Below are 23,129 nucleotides of genomic sequence, written 5' to 3' on the forward strand. Positions count from 1 at the left end.
CCAGTGCTTTTAGATGTGCTGTGTGTGCTGTAGCAGTATGCTACAGTTAATGCTTTGCTGCGCTTAGGTAGATGTCAATATCCCTTCTTAAGTATAAAAGTTTCCTATTAGGCTGCCTACATGGAAGTGCTAAAGGTAGCTTGTGGTCAGTTTGCAGAAGCTAGCAGTTTCTAGATGAGGAATGCTCTGTTGAAAGATGTGCTTACTAGAATTGTATCACACAAAGTCGTAAGTGCTGTTTGTTGTGTTTAGATTTTCAGCATGTTTCTAGTAAAGATGCAGTACACATTTGATTGATGAGTTTTGTGTGGCTGGTGACTGTACTCGAAATCAGCTGATTTTTGTCAAGTGATAACTGCCAGTAATGAGCTCTCAGAACTACTATAAGTTCATAATTCCTGACTTATTTTTCAGAATGTTTTACTGAGTCCAAGTGTAGTCCAAGCTTCAGAGTTGATTTCAAAGCTCCCTTTCATGAGTCATACAACTGTGTCAAGCCTTAAAGCTTCAGAAGTATGTTTGGCTGCTGCTCAGAGCAGTCTTGTGTGATATGTACTTGGGAGATAAAGCTGTTTATGTCCACACAAGGTGAGATTTTCATGTAGTAGATGTGATTTGAATATGTGTCAGCTTCTGTGATTCTTTCACACTGACATGTTGAGGGTTTGTAGGAGTTTATAGTACATGAATTCTAGTTTTCTGCAACATACATGTAAAAAAATACTTTCTGATTGATAATAACTTTTGTAACTAAGCATTTTTATGCCTAGGAATAGGGTCTAATTTAGAAATAATGCAGAAGCTTATAAACAATTAGGAGATTATATATTTTTTGCAAAATTCATATATTACAAGGTTGTAACTGCATGTATGTATCAGTCAGGTCTTCCCAAAGTTGATAATTTTCTACCTCAGAGATTAGTCATAAGTGTTCTGGAATTTGTTTAATAAGCAGAAGTATGCATGTATCTTCTGTGAATTTTAACCATGAGATTGATTTGACCAAGAAGATGTTTTAAAAGTAGGCGATTAACTGCAGAATCAAAATTAAGCATCAGTGTAATAAAATATGGCAAATAGGTAACTTCTTAGTTAATGGGATGAGTTAATAAAGCAAAAAGCTGTAAAATACTGACAGAAAATAGAAAACTTAATTAAGGGACTTGAGATAGTGGGAGAAAACAACAATTAAAAGACAGTTTAATTGGTTTTATTGGTGGAGATGAACATGGTGTTCATCTGAAGGTCCAGTTGTCTTATGGCCTAGCTGCTAAGTTAAAGGGTGAATTTTGCATAGTGAGTAAGATTTGATAATAATTGTGGTGTAACTTTCTATAGTGTTTATTCTGGACAAATTTATCTAATTCCTTTGGCCTGCTCCTGAGCTCCCATTTTCTATAACTGGTAAACAAACGCAACAAACTGAGTTTCAGAATATCATGGAGTTCTCCCTGAAAGCCAGCCTTTTAATAAGACATGCACCACTGCCATTCCACAACTAAAGCAAAGTTATTAATACAGTTTATATCAGGATTCAGAGTTTGTGCTTCACCACTTCCAAGTGTTCTTTGAGATTTCATCAGAGAGACCTGGGGTTTGTTTCCAAGGCACTGAGAATCTCTCTTTCTTGTCAAAATTACATTGTTTAAAAATTTCTGCCTTTTTTATTGGATCATCCCTGCATTTTTACCTTCTCTGTGATGGTCCAACCAGATGATCTGTCTTATGTTTACACTAACTGACTACAACACCAATCATTCTGTGCCTGTCAATCTTTAAACAAATTAGCTCAGTTAGCATCATTCAAACAGTAGTTCTGTCTGTTTAGACAACCCAAGCATGTAGGTGTCTTTGACACACCCTAGTACAAAGAGTAAAATATAGTAAGCCATGCTGATGAGACGGTTCATGAAATCAATCCAGAGTGACACAGTAGGAAGTTCCCCAAACTGCCAAACTGTTTCAGTACATTTTTTTTTTTTTAAATATAACAACTCCAAGACACAAGAGGTAGTATCAGAGTACCTTCAATAATTATCTGGTTTTGAAAACAAACCAAAAAAAACCCTAAAACCACCCACACAGCATTTCACAGTTAATATCTGTGTAGCACTGGGTACTCTGTTAGGAGTATTATCCTGTGTGTTAATACATGGCACGTAGGCACCCTAAGAAGGCCTTGCTATAGCTGTGACTTCTCTTCCCTTTTTGGTCTCACCAATGAATTTATCTCACTGGGAAGTCTTGTTAATTGCCATATACTTTGGTATCTGGAGAAGAGCCTCATTTATTCTGACTTTACGTGCATGGAACATAGCTGACTGATGGATTTATACCTTTTAACTGTTCAAGAGCAGAATCAGACACTTTACATAGCAATGCAAAATATTAAAAATATCTGAAAAGCTAAACAATACTGGGCTCATAACGTGGACATGTACAAGTTCTGATAGTGTCCTGGTTATGTAAAGGAAATGAAAGAACTCAAGGTAAGCAATTAAAACATTTGTGTTGTTTATATATATTATAAATACACATTTTAGATATTTTTTAATTATATAAGAATATATTTCTGTTCTTACCTCTTAGTCAACAGTAGAGCAGGGTCTCAGCATTGTTTCTATGTGCATTTGTTCTGATTTTTTTGGAGGCTTTCCATGCTTACTTAGGTTGCACTGGCAAAAGAAGTTGCAATGAGTATTTATCATCATTAAATGGTTTTCTTGATCTTGTGTCCAAAGATGAGATGCATGTAGTGCCTGAGTTAACTTACAGTTTTAGGGTTCTATAAATGCAAGTGAATCATGGGGCACAGAAGAGTTCACAGTGTACAATTTCATTGCATGGGAACAATTAAAGATAAATTGGAAGTTTGTTCTTTCGCTTTGTTATATTCCCTTGCTGTCTGTTCATTTTGGTAAAGATAGGAACTAATTGGTTAAAACTAAAACAGGACAGAGGTATTGCATCAGTGGTACGTATCGAGCTTCTTCCACATCCCATGCTTGTGATTTAACTTGCTGGGTACTGCTATTCTCAGTGTTACTCTGCTTTCGCAGCACTGCTCTCTGTGGTGCTGTGCCTCCTGCTTCTCTGTCCAATTTCAAGGTACTGAATCTAGTCAAATAAGTACTCTAAGTGGCTGCCATTGACTCTATAAAGCTTTGCATCATAGCAGCTTCAGAGGGAGAGATTAGTGTTTGGTGATGTAATATGGCGGGATCTACAACCAGTTAAACACTAAACCTCCTCAGAATTGTTTTAATTTATGTGAATATGTTATCAGATTTTGTTAATGTAGCCCTTGAGACTGAGTTGGTAAATAATTTATTTTCTTAATGAGAGCTGTTGAATCAATGAGGGCACAGATAATCATCTTATACCGTTCAGACCTCGTGTTACATTTGATGAGATTTTAGAGAAGTCATGTGTAATACTTTCCTGTGGGTCGCGTCTGCTTATGTTACAGTTGTACAAGGTCAGACCTTAATTTATCTAGCAACTGCGTATTTAATTTTAGAAGTATCACAGGACACATCAGATTGCGGGGCACCATTCCTGGCGGTTCAAAATGCAGGCCCCAGAGTAACAGTGGCAAGATAATGGGTTGAAAAGGTGAGAATATATTATATGCTCGCCAATTAGACTAACAGAGAAATAGTTTAAAACTGTAATATTTAATAGACTTGAGTCCAAATTTAGACTGCTATTAATTATTTTTTTGCTATGAATAAGCTCTTTGCATGCCTAAGGGCCTTCTATTTATAGAGAGCAAAGCTAGGATTGTCTAGTTTATTTTAAGGATAAGAAATCAGAATAACATTAACACTCACCTAACTTTAACTTTATATCTATGTGTTTAAAAGCAATGAATGCTTGATACACTTCTTTCCAAGGAAAAATGCAACTTCCATGATTAACAAGTACCTCAGTTTTTTTCAATTAAGAAACTTAATTAACTTAAGAGAGCAAAACTTTTTTTTTAAGGAAAACAGCAAGAAGTAATGTCTAGTTTTTAGTCATAAATGGAAAAAATACCAGAAAAATATCAGACTATTTAGAATGTTTTTAAAGGAAAATATTATTGGTAACACAAAGTAAAACTGGCTTAGATTAAGCATCTGCCATTGTTTCTGGTGATCTAGTGCCTGGTTCTGGTAAATGTGAAACTTTCCTAGGTGAATGGAAGAAGATTTTGCTGCTGAGCTTTTCAGCCTTTTCATTGTCACATCAGGTAATGTGGCAGGAATGTCTGCTGCTGCTGCTCAGTGTACCAGCCGTGCTGTTATATTCCTCTGTGATCCTAGTGGAACATCTATGCTTCAGTCAGACCTTGTCACTTCGGCACAGCATATTACAAGCAGTGATACAGCAAATCAGGCTCTCAAAGCATGTATAGACCCCTGGCAGTGGGTCCAGCACTTGTGCTGTGGTGAGCTGTTTGCCTTATACTTACTCTACCATGTCACTGCCACTTGCTACCTTACTGACTTTCTCATTCTATAGTATATTTTTAATTTCTGTGGGATAAGATAATTTGAAAACAGTACACCCAACAATTCTGAAACACTGCTCGTCTGAGACCTTTCTGGTTAAGTGTGTATTCAGGCAGAGCTCTGTGTTGCCTGGAGCACGGTCAGTCTGGGGAAGTAGGAGATTGCTGACCAAATGGGTATGGATGTTGTATGACTGGAAAAAAGAAAGCAAGTTTCTATGATAACCTGGAAACTGATTTCTTCCTGTAATCTGGAGATAAATGTGAGGTAGAAAGGCAATAAATTTTTTCTGAAAATAAAAGGATTTTCTTATTAAATTACTATCCTGCAAGATGTTCTGAGCTCTTAACTCTTCTTGGAATCAGTGACGTTGGAGGGTATTGATCACCTTACAGGACTAAACCATAAGTGAACATCTTCATAAAGATGCTGTAATACACCAGAAGAGCCTTTTTTTCCGAGACTTTGCAATGTGAGGGTCTAATCTAAGGCCCATATTAGTCTTCAGGAGTCTTTTTGGTTCAGGCTCAAAGATAAATATAATATGATTGGCTGTAATATAACTTTCAGTTTCAGTTCTCCTAAGGACAGCAACTTCAGTACGGCTTGCAGAGCATGAAGATCCACTCATGTGGATCTGGTAGGGTGAGCATGATTCTTTAAAAAGATGCTTCAGAAATTTCAGCAATGGCATTAATTCTTCAAATGGAGGGTTTTCAAAACAAAAGGTGTGAAGAAAGGGAAGATAGCTTGTGTTTGCCTTTAAGCTGTTGTGGGGGAAATAGGAGATTAAGGATTTTACATTTTTTCTTAGTAAATTCCTTAATTTCTTTATTCCCAAATTTCCTTAATAAATTTTCTTATGTAAATTAACTGTTTGGTCTCATTTGGAGCACCTCCCAGCTACCAGTGAAATGTTTAATTTATTCTAAAATGTCCTGTCCTTTTAGCTGATGGTAAGAGATGTTGTAGGTTCATTTATTTAGATACACCTCTATAACTGCTAGTCTAAGAGAGGTTTTATCTTTGCTGTCTAAAAGGTTTGTCAGTCTTCAGAACAGTGTGTATTTGTGGGTTAAATGATGGAAGCCTTAAGGTGCCATGAGAATTAGAGAAGTGTTTATGAAAATGTGAAGATAAATGCTCAAAAGAACCTTGACTCAGAATTCTCGTGCCTGTCAGTGAAGTGCGTTGCCAGCAAGAGATGAGGAAAAGAGGCTCAGTTTCATGGCCTTACTGATGATGGGAATTTTACATTATGGTTTAGAAGAAACTTGTGGCAGCATTTAGAAAAAGATGGTCAGCTGCTTTGTTTTGTGTAGCTTTTTGAAGTTGCTGCTTTGTAGTACACCTTGGGAGTTTGACATGGGATATCTTCCTTTCTGCATAAAGCAAACATTTTTTAAAAAAACCTCAGATTTCTTGCTATTTTTTTTTTCTGCAACAAACTTGCTAGGCTTTCATAAGCTTGTTTGGATCCTAAGAGTTTCAGAACATTGTTACCGTTGTTTTTTAGAATTACAGAGAAGTTCATATTGTCCATCCTGTTCAACAGGTTGTCGGTCAGTCATCATTCTCTGTAATTTCATAAATCTTTTTTGTATGAGAAGTTACACCTAAACTTCAGTATGCCAGCAGATAACTGTGAGGACTTCTATATGTTGTGCAGCAGATTTAACATCAGGTAGCATGTGTAAAATTTTGGTAAGTGTGTCTGCATTGTGCTGACCAGTATATCAGTCTGACTTGTGTGTGAAATCATTTGGACTGTTATGCTGAAGCCTTCACAAAAGGAAGGAACAGAGAGACTTTCAGAAAAGCATTGTCTTTTATGAATAACATGAATGTCTATTCTTCTAAGTCCCAAAAGAAAATGTGTCCATGAATATTTTTTTATTATTATTTGTGAAAGATTTTTACAATTAGAGGTGGCAGTTCAAGACCAGAGTTGTATATTTTTTCCTTTGAAGAAAATGGGACTGAAGTGGAAATTTTTGTCCAGTTTCCTTCAGATTGTCCATCCTTGCAGTTAAAAACCTGGGCCGCAGTTCCAGCACATATTGAAAGAGGTGAGTGTTTTGCCAATTATCAGGCCTAGCATAAAGGACACAGCCAGCATAAAGATGAACCAATAACCAAATTGTATTTGATACAAAATGGTCAGTACATGGGTGAGTGCTGGGGGTACAAACAAGTCATATTATACATAATTGACATCAATTCCACTGACCCCCACAATGACACTGTACAACCAACAATAGGTGGAATAAATAGTGAAATACAGTCTCCCATAGAAGGGACAGGAGACAATCGAGTCAACAAACCAAACACATAAGACCAAGGAAGCCACATACTGAATCTCTACACAGCTCACATTTACAAAAGCCAGACCTGACTGGAGCCCAGTCCCAGGGAGGCAGGAGGTCCTTCCCCAACAGGGAACTCTGCACAGTGCCTCCACCCCACAGACAGACACTGCCCCTGCCTGCAAGGGGTCCCAGCTTTTATCCCTCAGTGGGACACCTGACCCTTGGTTACTTAATGCAGACACCTGGGGCTCCTTTACCCAATGGCTCTGTCTGCCAGGCCGGCCGCTCCCTGGAGGGAAGCCTAAAGGCAAACTCACCCCCCCTTTGGGAAGGGCTGTGGGAATCACCCATATGTCAACCTTAATTTGGGGCTTGGGGTTGAAACCCCAGCATTTCAGTGAGGAAACCACATTATGTGGGAATCTGAATCCAAGAGACCTTTAGCTTCTCAGTAAACGTGACTCTACGTCCTTACTAATTTCATTTTGGTTTGCAAGCTGTATCATAATATGCCAAGTAGTAAGATATTTGTGGACAGCATTATAACCTTGGCTGTGGTGCTTTGATTGACTTATTACTTATGGGGACAATGCAGAAATCAGTCTAAAAAGAAGTCTGGTTAGCACTTTCCCTTGAAGATCATTTTCAGAAAACGGACTCCACGTGTTTTCTACAATGTTCCTTCCCTATTTGCAAAATGACTAGGACAGCACACAGTGATTGTTCTCTGAGAAGCATACAACAGATGCTTAGTATAATTAATATTTGTGCAACACTTTGATAAGTGTTCTGTGTGGTAGATACAGTACATTACAGTGTGAACTGTAGGACTAGTAGTTGAAAACTTTTTAAAAAAATAATTCAGCATCTAGTGTCCCAAGTCTGATTAAAGGACAAACATGTTAAGCCACTAAGATCAAGTCAAACAAAAAAACGTTGGCAAAACCCAAAGCAAAGCCCACTTGTAAAAACCTAGGTAGGTACAGCTAGGCGTATATTAAGTTTTTGTTCCTTATATGTCTTTTATGATATCTACATGCTACATTTTACACTTCAAGAACCTACAGGAAGATGTTGTAAAGAACATTCCTGAGCTTCCAGTTATAATTTACTAGCAAGGCATTCGGTTGATGTGATATCAGTAGCAAAAACCATAATGAACATAAGCCATAGTTAAAGTTGACGATATGAGCAGACTGAATTTAAGCTGATGACTGTAGTTAAAAGGTTTGACATATTCTGTTACTGATCCAGTGAGCCTTCCATATACTCTCACAGCTTGATAATAACAACTGGCATGGCTTGACCATCACCCGGGTTTGTGTTCCAAACTCCTGTGAATGTCCATTAAACTTCATGACTGCAGAAATAATGCAGAGACTCAAAGTCCTTAGTCTTCTTTCATAGACCATGCTTTGGCAGTGTAAAAATAAAGCAAGATTTGCAAGTGCTTGTGGTTTTGGTTTGGTTTTTTGTTTGTTTGGTTGGGGGGGTTTTAAATATATGATCACTAAAAGTGATAATGACATGAGGCCGTTGTAATATTTTGTTGTAAAACTACCTGTCTGTGAAGTCCAAAAATCTTGTACGCTATTATAGTAACATCAAGTAGGTTTTGCATTTGGTATTGTCTCCCTCAAATCCCTTACTTTTCCATTTGAGAAAACATCCCCATTCAGCTCCAGGAGAGAAGTGAATACAGGTTACAGCTGAAAACTTTTCATAGAATCAGAGAATGGTTTGGGTTGGAAGGGACCTTTAAAGGTCATCTAGTCCACCCCCCTTGCAATGAGCAGGGACATCTTCAACTAGATCAGATTGCTCAGAGCCCCATCCAGCCTGGCCTTGAATGTTTCCAGGGATGGGGCATCTACCATGCTTCTGGGCAACCTGTTACAGTGTTTTACCACCATCATTGTAAAAAATGTCTTCCTGTGCCTAGTCTAAATCTACTCTCTTTTAGTTTAAAACCATTACCCCTGTACCCTATTGCTGCAGGCCCTCCTAAAAGGTCTGTCCCCATCTTTCTTATAAGCCCGCTTTAAGTATTACAGAACTGGATGATGTGTCACCACCTAAACTGTAATGACATGCTGTGGGCTTTGGCATGTTGAAATGCTGTGTCCAAATGGCTCTGGTTGGTGGATCTGTCTTGCATCTGCTGCCAGTGCCACCCTGCATGAAGGAAGTGGGGAAAAAATGCTTTTTCCCCATAAAAAAGAACAAGTTCAATCAGAACTTCTCTGAAATAATTTGATGTTTGTGTAAATCTTGAATAAGTACAATGTGTGAACACCCTTAAAACTGGTTGTGTGTTTAATTCTGAATTGCAGATGCTCTGTAAATAATTCTCAAACAATTTGAGTATTTTTTTTGTGTCTATAATTTTAAAATGTATGTGTTTGTGTTCATTAATTCTTTGTGAATGCCTGTTTGATAGGAATCATTCATGAGGTGATAACTTTGTTTACTCTTCATTATTCATGCTTGCATGGAAATCATATATTCACTGAATTGATGACCACAACTTTCTAAAGGGGAAAAGGTTCTTTTATGGTTTACAAATTGTCCAATCTTTTTCAGTAGATGACAAATGTACTATATGAACAATAAAGAGCTTTTCCCAAATGGCGTGTCTAGACTAAATGTTTCCAGGGTTGTTTTCTATCACCATTTTTCAACAGGAATTTTATAATTTTTAAATAGGAATAAATTCACCAAAACATTATTATATTAAATTTATGGAAACACCTAATTTTATTATAAAAAATACCTTAAACAAGATTATGATCTTTAGCGGTATTTTTTGTGTGTATTTCAAAATAGCTCATCATTATAGCTCACTGTAAAAAACGATGGATGAAAGAGAAGATTTGGATGAAGATCTCACTGAGTATGCCATACAGCTTAGCATTCAAGAATCAAATGGGGCCAAACCACCAGTGTCTTCCAGCTATAATGACAGGTACTGTCAATTCCATGTGTTAGAGATTATACCATATTTTAACAGTGTTTTGAGACAACAATATTTAGTTCCTTATGTTCCTAGTTTGACTATTACTCCTTTTTCTCAGTGGAGCGCTGTCTGAAGCAATGATTGAAAAGAGTAAACAAAGTAGAAATGTTGATTTTGTTTTTCTCAAACATTTCTAAATCTCAAACTTTAAAGACAATAAATTTGGATTTCTTAGTAATCTGTCTGCTCTGTAATTGTCCCAGTCTTTCCCTGTGCACTTGGATACATACATGTACAAGAAAAATCCAAACCAGAACAACAGCAAAACCCACAGGTGTGTTCAAGCAGGGTTTCATATATGACATTAATGTTATGGTTAAGAGTGGTTCCCAGAATTAGGAAATGTAGGGCTCAGCTGAGCTATAGCTTAGGGAAATGAGATTCACATGGCTAAACTAATACTTCCCTTGGCTTTTCAGGCCATTTACCTTCTTATGAAAAGTGTACATGTCAAGCAAAGCTAAGTTCTGTTTTAATAAAGCTGTTCAGCAATAATCCCATAAATACATTTTGTAGATTGCTCTGTCTGAAATAGAAGTACGTAGAACTGTAAGTCTTGGGGGACTGTTAACCTTTTCTCATTTCTTGTGGGATCTCATGAAGGTTTGGGTCCTCATGGGGCTGCTGTTGTAGGACTGGAACCTCCCTCTTCACTGAAAGCTCTCAGTAAAGCCATTGGGTACTCATGTTACTTAGCTGCTTTTTTGTTTTATTAAATCTGATCTATTTTTTAATATGTTTTTATCACCAAAATATCTCAAGGAACTAGCAGGCACCAGCCTTTAAGTTCCATCTCATGGAGGTTTAAATATTGTTAAAAACATTGCAACTCTTGTTCAGGGAAAAGGGTACTACTGATACCATCACACTCTCCTTCATTAGTGAATACTGACATTCTGACACTATCACATTCTTACTCACTGTCTAAGGTTTCTGAATCTGAAGGGCTTGCTTCTGTAGTGTGGGGAAAATACAGCTTTTTAGTTCATGTCAGATTTCTTTGCCAAATTAGTTGTTTTATCACATCAGCCTGCAGCAGGAATTGTGCCTAACTCGGGAACTTTGGATACTCTGAAGGTCCACAGAACAGGTGTAACGTAAGGTCACAAGGCTAATCAAGATTGTAGCTGATGTATCCAAAGGAAAGTTGGCTCAGATGAGAACCTTATGGAAAATATTGAATAAATAATACTACTACTTTTGGAAATACTACTAATAAATAATACTACTACTTTATGGAAAATATTGAATAAATAATACTATCTACTTTTTGTTTATATTTTCTATTTCTGCTTTTTTTTTGGATAGTTTTGTACCACCTAGTGAGGAAAATAGGAAAATTGTAGCATCCATAAAGCAAGGTAAAAACCCTAAAATAAAGTAGTCCCTTCACAAGACTGAACTTACCTTGTATTATTTTTCCAACTGCATCTCATTTATCTGTTGGATCTTTAAGGTCAAGTATTTGGGCTCCAAGAACTTGTGAAACAGAAATATGCTTTGGATGAAGCTGATGAAAGAGGGTGGTTTCCACTGCATGAGGCTGCAGCTCAGCCAATTCAGCAAATACTTGAAATAATTTTAGACGGTGAGTAAGAAAAATATCTCACAAGATAAGGGGAGCAGCAGAGAAACAGAGAGCAATAAACAGCCATCCACAACAGGCTAGAAATGTTTACTAAAAAAAGTATGATCAGATCCTCCATGGAGCATCTTGCTTATGTTGTTTAAATATTCAGGCAAATTTTCTTTTGGGAAAGTTGCATCAATTCACACTAGCAAAGAACTTGGACTATTTTTAACGTTTTTTTCAGAAACCTACAGACACAGCAAAAATTACTGTTCAGCATTCAGTGTGTTTGGCCGTACTAGTTGGGTTAAGTTAAACATAATTACAAGTAATTTTCGTAAAGGCTTAGTATTTATGGATTTCTGCTTTATGTGTTAACAGCATTGTGCTTCAATTTTGTTTTATCTTTTCTCACTTTTTTACCTCTAGCATCTTATAAAACAATGTGGGAATACAAAACATGTGATGGAGAAACACCATTAACTTTGGCAGCAAAAACTGGCTTGGTGGAAAATGTAAGAACGTTACTGGAAAAGGGTGTTTGGCCCAATACCGCAAATGACAAAGGAGAAACTCCACTTCTCATCGGTATTTGCCTCTTTTCCCTGGGTTTAAGCAGAGTGAATGGCAGTGCTTCCCCTCTGCTGAGTACTCACCTGAGTACTCCGGTTTGCTCATGTGGTTTAGATGCTGGTCATCTTTTTAGATGAAACTAAATGCCCAGCACTTGGTGAAACGTACCCAACATTCAGATCAGCACTCATGCTTTAGGTGATCACTGAGCTCATCTTAAAGATTCTCCTTCAGATGATGATTGAGCTTCTCCTAAGAAAATGGAACCTATTTTTTTGTTCAAGGTACCTTCTCTGTCTCTTCAGGTGCTCTAAGGCCTCTACCAACCTGGTCCTATTTGACCATTTTAAGGTACAAGTACGGTACAAGACTAAGCTGTTGCTTTAACTTGAATGTACTTTTTCTGGAGGTCTGGAGTTTATTGGAGATTTTTAGTTTTATTAGATGATTTCTTCGGGAGTAGACAGGTATTTTCAATTTCAAAATCTCCCATCTTATTTCTCTTCCCTCTTGCACTGAAAATAAGCTTCAACTATGTTTCTAGGTAATACCCCAGTCTAAAGAAAGGTGATTCCTTTGGAAGATTTTATGGTATTTGTAGACTTAAATAAGCTTTACTGTACATGAGTAATTTAGCCATATTACCTTTAATTTCTGTTGAATGTCAAAACATCTTTATTATTCTGGAGAGAATCTGAAATACAATATAAGAAAATACAATATATAATACAATTATCAGTATTAAAATATTCAGTTCTGAATTGTTGACTTTCTTCAGATGTGATGACCGTATTACATTTTAAGACCCTGAGGCATTTCTAGAAGGTTTCTCTGCAATGTCTTGCTTTGCATTGTTTCAGCTCTTTTCAATAATTATGTCTGTGAAACTTTTAAGCAATTTTCAGCCCTTGCTTTTAATGAATCCTGCAAAGAGTTAACTAGAGCTTATGAAAAGGGTCTTTCTCCCTTATAATGACAGTTTATTTTCCTAAATATTTATCTGTACAAACTCCTGAAAATGGGGTTTGTCAGCTCTGTATTGTTTACGTTATCCTTTTTATGTTTTTGTTTTACTTATCACTGAAAATGTGGAAGTAGATATCGTTCATCATACATTTCAATCTTAGTCGAGTGAAATAGAGATCAGGTGCTTAACACTTAATAGATGATGCTCAAGGTTTAGTTACTCCTTTTAATATTAAAGCTCTGGATTAAAGGGCTCTTCAGCACAAAGTTAAATGCTGAAGAAGTATCTATCTAGTGCAGTGACTTCTGCTTCCAGGTACATTTGGTAATACCCTACTCCAAAGCAGTTGTGGATAATTATGAAGAGTGTTGCCTCGCAAAAAACTTCTTACTTGTATAATGGGACATTAACAAAAGTTAAATTTACTAACCTTATGACACTGATCTCCTTCAGCTGCCTCATCAGCAAGAGAAGAGATCTGCTATTCCAGAAGGTAGTTAATTAGACTCCTAACTCAGGATCACTATAATTATGTAAATAATTTGCAGGTGTAGTTATCTGTGAAAACTTCAAACCTGGAACCTCAAAAGGGCAGAACATGGCCTTTAAATATGACAAATGTCAACTGTACTTTGGCTGACAACAGTAAATGCTAGGGTTAGAGTTACTGGGTGACAAAGTCACAAGTGGAATTTTCTGGGAATACTGGAATGTTTGCACCAACTTTAGAATAAGGATTGTGTTCGAATACTATGTTTTTTTTATTGTTGCTTTTCTTTGTGATATACTTCCTTCTGCTTTCTCAGAATTGAAGAGGTGCTGCTTTTGCCCTCCATGCTCCAAACTGGCATATTTTCTAGCTTGTATTGGTTTACCTTGATTTCCCAAGCAGCTGATATTAGCATTTATTTACCAGTAAATTGGATTCTCAGACTTCTAGGACTGGAACTCTTTTTAATTTCCTCATATCAGTACACAAGGAAAAGCTTTTCTAAACTTATTAGATGTCTCTAACTTCCAAAACAAAATAACTGAAAATGTAATTTTATTATTCATTTTTTAAATGTCTTTAAGCTATAAGAAGGGGCTCTTTTGAAATGGTATCCACTCTGATTAAACACAACTGTAGTATTCACCAGCCGTGTGTAAAACGTTGGTCAGCAATGCATGAAGCTGCAAAACAGGGACGCAAAGACATTGTTGCTCTTCTTCTGAAGAATGGTGGAAATGTGAACCTTAGGGATGGATATGGAGTAACACCATTAGGTGTTGCTGCTGAATATGGTCACTGTGATGTGCTGGAGCATCTTATTCATAAAGGTATGTAGTCAGGTAAAAGGGAAATACACTTCTGCACTGGCATACATCTTGCCTGGTTGCTCAGGTGATCATGGAAAAGGAAGGAAAGAGTAGTGATGAAGGAGGAGATTTGGTTTGTTGGAAGGAAAGGAACCATATATGAGTTTTCCTGCTAGACTGAAGTGATGCTTACACATTTCCATAATGCATGTGAGAGGATTGGCAGAGTTGATAACAGTCCATTTCATTCAAGGAAGGACTTACTGCTGTACAGTAAGCAGTATTTCTCTTTATTTCTCTTCACTCCCCGGCCCTCCCCTTCCTCCCTTCATTCATTGTACAGAATTATTTTGGCATTAATTAATGAAATGCAGTATTTTTGAAATATGCCAGAATTCTTTAAATCCTCAGTTATAACACACATGGTCAAAGCAGAACCTGCTCAGGTGAGCATTTGAACATGTATCTGTACAACTCTTGTTCTGCCTTTGAGTTTTAAATTTGTCACAAGAAGTATTTCTTGTTTTAGTAAAGTTTTAACTTAAATATGTCTGAAAACTAAGAGGAAAGTACTCTGGGCTTATTTTTATGATGATCTGCAAATACTTTTGGATATAGTTATAAACTCTGTATTCTCCTTCAAGGTGGAGATGTCCAGGCCTTAGCAGATGATGGTGCATCAGTACTGTTTGAAGCAGCCGGAGGTGGTAATCCAGACTGCATAGCCCTTCTTTTGGAATATGGAGGAAGTGGCAATGTGCCTACTAAGGCAGGACTGCTTCCCATACACAAAGCAGCTTATGAAGGGCATTACCTGTGAGTATGAGCTTGGATTTACATTTTCTTTAAGATGCAGTGTGGCACAAGGTCACATTGAAGAAGACTGTCATAAACTTCCAAATGTATAGATCATTTATATTTCAGAAGTGCCTGCTTTATCAGTTTTATTTAACTTGTAAGTATTTTTTAGTGTAAACAAAGCAAAATGCAAAACGTACCCCTTAGAACTAAGTTAAAGCAACTTAAACAAAAGGTCCTATTTGACAGTGCTCAAAATTGGCATTTCTGTTTGGATCTTCCTGTGTGAAGTGCCTAGCTGGTAATTTAGTATATAGCTGGATGAGGGTCATTTTCTTCATGCGGGAAGCGATGCCTAACTAGTTTTATTCACTGTTTTTTAGGGCCCTGAAGTATCTCATTCCGGTCACGTCCCAAACCTCAATCCAGAAAAGTGGGTTAAGCCCTGTTCACTCTGCGGCAGATGGCCAGAACTCGCAGTGTCTAGAGCTCCTCATTGAAAATGGTTTTGATGTCAATACTCTCTTGGCTGAACATATTTCAAATAGTTATGATGATGAAAGGAAAACAGCACTTTATTTTGCTGTTTCTAACAATGACATTCTTTGCACTGAAATACTGCTCAAAGCAGGGTCAAATCCAAACAAGGATCCTTTAAACTGTCTTCTTGTGGCAGTGAGAGCTGGCAACCATGAAGTTGTAAGGCTGCTTCTGTCTTATGGAGCAAACGTCAATTGCTACTTCATGTTGGTTAACGATACACATTTCCCCAGCGCCATTCAGTATGCTTTGAATGACGAGGTGATGCTGAGGCTGTTGCTCAATCATGGATATAATGTGGAGATGTGTTTTGACTGTATGCATCAAGATATCTTTGGAAATTCTTTTGTGTGGTCAACTCCAGAGGAAGAGATTCTCCCTGGGTGGACTTCTTCTGTAGTAAAGGATAATCCAGTAAATACATAACCTTCATTCCTTCTCTTAATTTTGCTCTTTTCATTCGCCAGCTTTAGGCATTCCAGATGATTGTGCAGAATTAAGATTAGCATACTAGCAAAATTCTTTTTTAAAACACTCTAAAGATAAACCAGCCATTTTTCATTTTCTACTCCGAGATAGAGAAATTTATGTACGTAGAGTGGTTTTAGTTTGGAGTTCATATGTTAGACATTTAGGAAGGACATTTTAAGAAATCATGAGGCAGGATTCTGGAATTTCTGTTTCTGTCCTAACCAACAGAGTAGGTGTGTTTCCAAATAGGTATTGTTGAACAAAACACTGCCACAACTTCTAGCAATGTTATAATAATTACTGTCTTTCAGGCCTGTCCAGACAAACTAAGGTATCACAAAAGTTAAGCATGGAAGAAAATGGCTTTTAAAGTTACCTACCTAGGCATCAATTTATGACTGTTAAAGGTCACTGCTAATACTTTGTTGAAATTATCCTGTGTATTTGCTTTAAAATGTGTTATTTTGCCATTCTTCAGCACCGATTTTGAAATTATAACTTGATGTGTTTTCCCTTTCAGTTCTGTGACTTTATTGCTGTTCCCTGGTTGAAACATTTAGCAGGAAAAGTGGTTCGTGTTTTTATAGATTACATGGATTACGTTCCTCTATGCACAAAAATTAAGTTTGTATTAGAAACACAGAAAGAATGGACGGAGATACGTCAGATATTGGGTAAATATCTAACTTCCAGTTAATGATGTTATGATTTATTATAGGTGACTTTAATTGCTTATGTGAAGTCACATTCATCCAAAGTGTTGTAGCAGTCCTAGTATGTACTAGCTAAGAACCAGGTTGTGCCTGTCATCCAGTCCTCACGTTGAGACAGATCTTTATCTATTGTCACTGGTCATAAATTAGTTAATTGGACTGGAATATGGCAAACATGCACCTGGTGAAAGTTAATCTCATAAGGAATGTCACTATTGTGTGGGAAGCCCTTTAAGTTAAGCAAGACAACTGAGGTAATTCTCAAACTCATTACCCCATGTAACACCAGTCATTGCACAGCTGTGGGACACAACTTTTTTTGAGGAATATCGCTCACACTTCCATCCTTCTTTTTGCTTCCTTGATCTCTCAAGTCTATTAATCATTCAAGGATTATTGTAAGAGCATGTTTTAGATCCCATTATGTTCAAGGTGCTAGGTGGTGACAAAGAGTGGGCCATCACAATCTGTGTACCATCATTTCCTAACTCCAGTTTACATGATAGACATCTGGAGTTGCCATTACTAGTACTATAATTGGATAATATTTTTAATGTATGCTTTACTTTAGTCTGGACCTTTACTTTACTTCTTCACATTAGTCTGGACCTTCTATCATTGGTGACACCAGAGCCACTCACCTTAGGTGAAATGACCAGGTTTCACCTATCTTAATTTTTAAAAATCTGTTGGAGAGTGTATTAAATGTTCTCTTTGCATGAATTAATTTTATTTGACTTTTTATTTTGTTTAATTTAAAATAGAAATTGATTTAACATCAGCTGTTAAAAACCAAAATATTTAGGTTTAAAACTTGTACCCTATATTTAAATTTGCTTCAGTAATTTGCATTGGCATGCTGAGGAACTCCTTTTTGTTAGTGTCACAGGAACATCCAAATAATTTGTTAGTCTTAACTATGGTGAAAGTTTTTGTTATGTTCAGGAAGGCTAAATTAAACTGAGCATTTTGACTGATGTATATTCTGTTAAGATGTATTTGTTTAGAAGACTCAACAGGCCCAAGCATGGTAAAGTCTGGTCCTGATGCCTTACTGATACAGCAGAAATGGAAGGTGCTGTGTCTGGCCTCAACATGCAATTTTTAAGATGTGCACCTAGGGAAAGAAGAAATTATTCATCAGTTACCATTCATTATGCTAAATAAAGTCCTGGTTTAGGTGTTCAGATGAGTACTTTGGAAACAGAGTACAGTGTGCATATTTCCAAAAGTGAGACAGTAATGTTAAACAGATATCTGACAGAAAAAGTTTTGCTAGTAACATCATTGTGTATCATCACAATTCTGATGTGAAAAGAATGGTATTTTATTCAGAAGTGGCAAAATAGTAACATCCCAAGGAAATAGATTTTTATATTAATTTTATTAGAGCATGTTTTGAGATTGTGAACTAGTTTATGATCATTGTTAATGGCATTGATTTTTCCACCATTTTTCTCTCACTATTGTTTTTAGATAACCCTCGCCCATTGAAACATCTGTGTCGCCTGAAAATACGTAAACTCTTGGGGTTAAGGAGACTCCAGAAATTGTCATCCATGAAGAAGTTTCCACTTCCACCAGTTCTCAAGAACTATATCCTATATAAAGAATATGATCTGTATGGAAAAGGGATACATTTAGAATAGTTTTTAAAAATAACTGTGTACAATCTATAATTTGACTCATTTCTTCAGTATTTTTTACTAGCTAAAGAGCTGCTTGGTGTTTCAGATACATTCACAACATTCTGATATTTGTCAATAGTTGTTTTATGGGAACAAATTTTTCTTCAAAACTAGCGCATTAAAGCTTATGTTTTAGCACAGCATTGTACTATCTGAATATAGACTAAAATCAGAATAAGGACGTTATAATAGTTATGTGGAACAGTACAGTCTAAATGGGAATTCAGATGAATAAAGGATAAAAGAATTTTCATGATGGACTTGCCAGTTAAGATGAAAAATACAATTGCTGCTCTCAGTTTGTGGCATTACTTTATCTATAAAAGATAGTAAATCTCTAATTTAGCCTGGCAAAGAAGGTTAAACCATTAACTGCACATCTCTGTCATGTCATTGGCCTGGAATGTAACACATCACGGTCCTATTATAAAATTCTCCAAACACTTAAAAGATCCTTTTTAGCTATGTTTGCTCCCGGATATGACTGCTGTGTGTGCCAGTACTGCATGTTTCAAGGCTTGGCAAAATTTGAGGGACTCAAGGCTGTTTTAAAGAAAGAGTAGATTTTGATGGACAACCAGACTAAAAAATTGAGCAGCTTATCCTCTTGGTTGAGAAATGTTACAATGTTGTAGCTTTAATTATGGTTCCCACAGAGTTTTGACAGATCACTTCTTGACCAGACTAAACAACACCCTCAGTCATGCTGTGATGCACTTGGCAGTATGCTTCTGCATGTCTAGAGAAAAGCACATCCAATTAAATATCTTTAAATTATTCTATTAAAAGTGGATTGCACTTACTCCCTTTGGTGTTCTACCATCCCTTCCATCTCTGGGGAGGGGGGGTAAGAATCTAAACCCTCTAAACACAGAAAATATTTCAGTTGGTGGATGTCAGGATTACATAGCATATAGTCAGAGTTTAGCTAAACATGTAATTTAAGAGATATGCTGGTTATGACACACATCCACACACTCACACAAACCAAAGGTCAACTCAAGCATCCTTCTGCCCTGCTCCCTACACTGGCTCTCCCTGTTCTTCAGAACTTCTCCTTATTTACTGGATGTCATTGTCATATGTAACTTATTAACACCTCAGTCAGAGATGTAAATTCCACTCCCAAAGGCAGTTATATCAGTCCTCTGTGGGCCTGTCCTTCCTCACAACAGATTTACGGGAGCAAATGGAGCGAAAATTACTAGTCTGGGACATGTAGAAGGTTGAACAGAAGGCTCAATTGCTGCTTCTGCTCTCACTAGGGCTACTATTCATCTCGCTTTCCAAGATATGTCCCCTGGGAGTTTTTTTCCAGAAATTTTGACCAGGATGAAAATGAATAATTTCGTCACTTGTGAAACATTTCTAGGTATCTGGCATCTGGGCCAGGCCCAGGTGGCTGGTGACTCCAGGCATGGCCTGAGCACAGGGTGCCCACTGAACCCAGCATGGCTGTCAGCAGTAAGGCTCCACTGGCCAATACATCCGGGACGTAATGAGCTAAATGCATGTATGCTCCATAACCTATAAACTGGTATTTCTATGTGATAATTCCTAAACAGAAATACACATACTTTTAATGAATACAGTGAGCACAACACAAGAATCTGGGTAGTCACGTATCTGATACAGTATACTGCAACCAGCAAAGGAAACATGATCAAATAGGGCTTTAGACAGGAGATTTTAAACCCTTTCTGTGGCTAGAGCCAAATTCCATTAGTAATTTTAGTTCATGGGCCAAGGTTTATATTTAGGACTTTATACACACTTCAGGCAATGGTTACATTGCCTGCAGCATCAAAGCATTCAGCTCTAGGACAGAGCATTGCCCCAAGTGTTTTAACATACCATGATAGTCTAAGGACTATCATTAGGTAAGCTAAAAAGACATGATATTGTGTTTATCTTTTAAACAATACATCCGGGCCATTTTTGTTGTTTGGTAGCCTCTTACAGAAGGTGGCCTAATCCTGTTCTAAAGCTTTTCCATCCTTCAACGTTGAAGTTGTTTATTTATTAAAGATTTCCCCCCTCCTTCCCCCAGATGCTAAAGGAAGTACAACATTATGAGAAAGCATCTTTAAGGCTTTCAAGGCATCTGTGAACTGTATGGAAGCATGAGGGGCAAGACTGTTTTGAATGGAATATAAGGTGAGATAGACACGGAAAGAGAGATATTTACCTCTGTCATGCTTATGGCACCGATAGAAATTGGACATAAGTTTTTTGACTCATGTTTTGTAGCCAGACCACTGAATACTGCCTTCATGGTGTTGAGTAGGTGGTGGTGGGAGCAGAAAATGTAACTGGTCCACGACTGGTGGTTGTGTGAAAAGATGCAAAGGCAGCAGCCCCAGCTGGAAGAAGAAATCAATAGGAAAAAACTGCTTATTTTTTTCCCTGCTTGGACTGTGATTGAACCCTTGCAACACTGGGATTTAATTTTCTCTGCTATTTGGGTGTGACTCATAGGGTGTTCCACTGCAATCCAATTCCATGGCATGCCCACCCCATGGGCGACATTGGCTGGAAGTAATTAAATGCCCTGGCATTGATTCAGGCATGATCTGGGGTAGGGACTCCTGTCGGTTTGGGGACAATGTTTGAAAGCAGAGGTATCACTTGGTCTCTGTTTCTCATAAAATCTGACACAAGCAGCTGCACCAGACTGATGAGCTCTCCAAGGAGCCAGACATTCAGCAGTGGTTACGTCAGCCCTTGCAGCACCAGCGAGATGGACTTTGTAGCTGTAAGTGTTTTCATAGCTCGGTGAAGGACCAAACCATAGCCATGAATTCTGTGTATGACCAGCTATTTTATCTAGGGACTATAATGTTGTGTGTCTTCCATAAAACTTCCATGCACGGGCTACCATCTTATCTTGGGAGATGGTGTGGCAGATCCTTTTTCTGGGTATTAAGGGGGGGGGGGGCAGGGGGGGCAGTTTTACTGTTCCACTGCAGCAGACGGTGTTCTGGCTGGGGCTCTTTGTGCCTGAGCCCTTTGTGCCCTTTCCCAGACTATTGCTGCTAGTACAGGAGTCATGCATGGAAAAATACAGTCATAAAGCCACAGGCTCTTTTGTGGGGTAGAGCACAGGAATTTTTTCTGACCTTTGCTGGTGGCAGAAAAAGGCTTCTAAAATACCCAGCTTTTAGCTATGGTTCGCATGGAGAAAAATGGCATAAATTTATGAGGGCTTATCTCTGTAGAACAGGTCTCACCTCTTTTGCTTTTCGATCACTCCCTTTTGTATGCACCTAATCAACAGCCTCTTGCCTTCATCTCTGTGTCTTCTGTGTTGCCAGCTTTGCCTCCCTGGTGTACTCTGCCTGCTGAATCAGTCCTTTTAAAGCCTCCCCCCCACTGTTTTTCCCTGCAAGCCTTAGGACTGGTAGATCTCTGCTCAGGAAAATGGTATCAAGAAAAGTAATTTCAACCAAAGTGATTTTCAGCCTTAATGGCCCTATTCTGGCCTGTTCTCTCTCTGACCTTTCCAATGGAAATTGTTTGTTTAGGCTGCAGTAATTAAAGCTGGCACATCGCCATCCAAGTTGTCTATCCTTTGGAGGCCTTTTCTGCACCCTACAGATAATGACCTTGAATCAAAAATACACTGGCTGTCTCCGAATGCATGGAGCGGTCTTCAGAGAAATCCATCGCAATTCTTTACCAGGACAAATGCTGGATAAATCAGAAAGAAGTACATGGGTAAGTGCACCAAATTACTATATAAATATTTTAAAGTGTATATTGCAATAGGAAGCATTTTCTCTCAGAAATGCTCCCTTAAGTGCCACTCGCACCAGCAAAAGAGGTACTTAGATCAGGAAAAATATTCCCCAAGGAACCTGTGGTTTGTGGTTCTCCTGAAAAGCTGTAAAAATATATTAGTAAATTATTAATAGTCATAAGACTGATATAAAAGTGTAGCTCTGGTGACATGTGACATAACAGTGTAGCTTTGGTGACACGTACAAGGCATTTACATTTAATTTTCTAAATTCACATTTTCAGTAGAAACCTCTACATTTGATCTCGCAAAGCCAGTGCCTTTTGTCTGCATATTCTGCGCATGGTAGATATGGTGCCCAAAATTCCTATCATCATTAATATTTAAAAACCAGATATAAATAAAGACAGTAAAATGGACAATTTACTTAGTACTGCTGCTTGTATTTCATTCCCTATGAATTACATCACTTGTTTATATTGCTGGGATCTCCTTTTCAAAAGAATCTTCATAAAACACACACTATAAAAAGTGACCAGAATTAAATATAGAAGTAGGTACCTATACTGCTTTTTGTGTATAAAGAAATAAAGCAAATTTTTTATCTGAATGGCAAACTGTAGGTTTGGCTAAGCTACATGGGCAAGCCTTCTGGGACTAAGGCATTCAACAAAGGACTAAGTCCATGCACTTTTTATAATTGGTTATAATTTAATAACTGCTTGACCTGGACATGCAAATACAGTATATTTGAAAATACCAACACAAATAATATAATGCTTACACTGGCAGATGTTACCTATTCTGTTATGCTTTTTTGGGAAATAGGCTAACTGCACATGCCTAAACAGCATCCCATTCAAACTGCACTTCCAAAACCGATATTTTTTGTGCATTCAGCAGTTCCTCTGTTACTTTCTTTGCAATACAGTGGCCTCTCCTTCCTGTCC

General features: G+C 37.6%; 1 protein-coding gene across 11 annotated transcripts; it reads left to right on the top strand.

The window, feature by feature from the left end:
• The first annotated feature begins 435 nt into the window (after positions 1-435).
• Positions 436-18,738, top strand: ASB15 (ankyrin repeat and SOCS box containing 15). 11 transcript variants are annotated; one of them, XM_074901571.1, is made up of 11 exons: positions 3,233-3,615; positions 6,467-6,565; positions 9,632-9,770; positions 11,130-11,182; positions 11,278-11,409; positions 11,821-11,979; positions 14,006-14,251; positions 14,875-15,046; positions 15,412-15,982; positions 16,560-16,713; positions 18,229-18,738. In XM_074901571.1, the coding sequence occupies exons 3-11, from the start codon at positions 9,661-9,663 to the stop codon at positions 18,399-18,401; spliced, it is 1,770 nt and encodes a 589-aa protein (XP_074757672.1). In that variant the 5' UTR covers positions 3,233-3,615; positions 6,467-6,565; positions 9,632-9,660; the 3' UTR covers positions 18,402-18,738. The 11 variants fall into 11 exon arrangements, with proteins under 11 accessions (XP_074757673.1, XP_074757676.1, XP_074757672.1 ...); XM_074901569.1 differs by having other exon boundaries at positions 6,499-6,565; XM_074901570.1 differs by having other exon boundaries at positions 3,586-3,615; positions 6,409-6,565.
• The last annotated feature ends 4,391 nt before the right edge of the window (positions 18,739-23,129 follow it).

The sequence above is a fragment of the Athene noctua genome, chromosome 3 (assembly GCF_965140245.1).
Source record: "Athene noctua chromosome 3, bAthNoc1.hap1.1, whole genome shotgun sequence".
In the NCBI taxonomy this organism is placed as follows: Eukaryota; Metazoa; Chordata; class Aves; order Strigiformes; family Strigidae; genus Athene; species Athene noctua.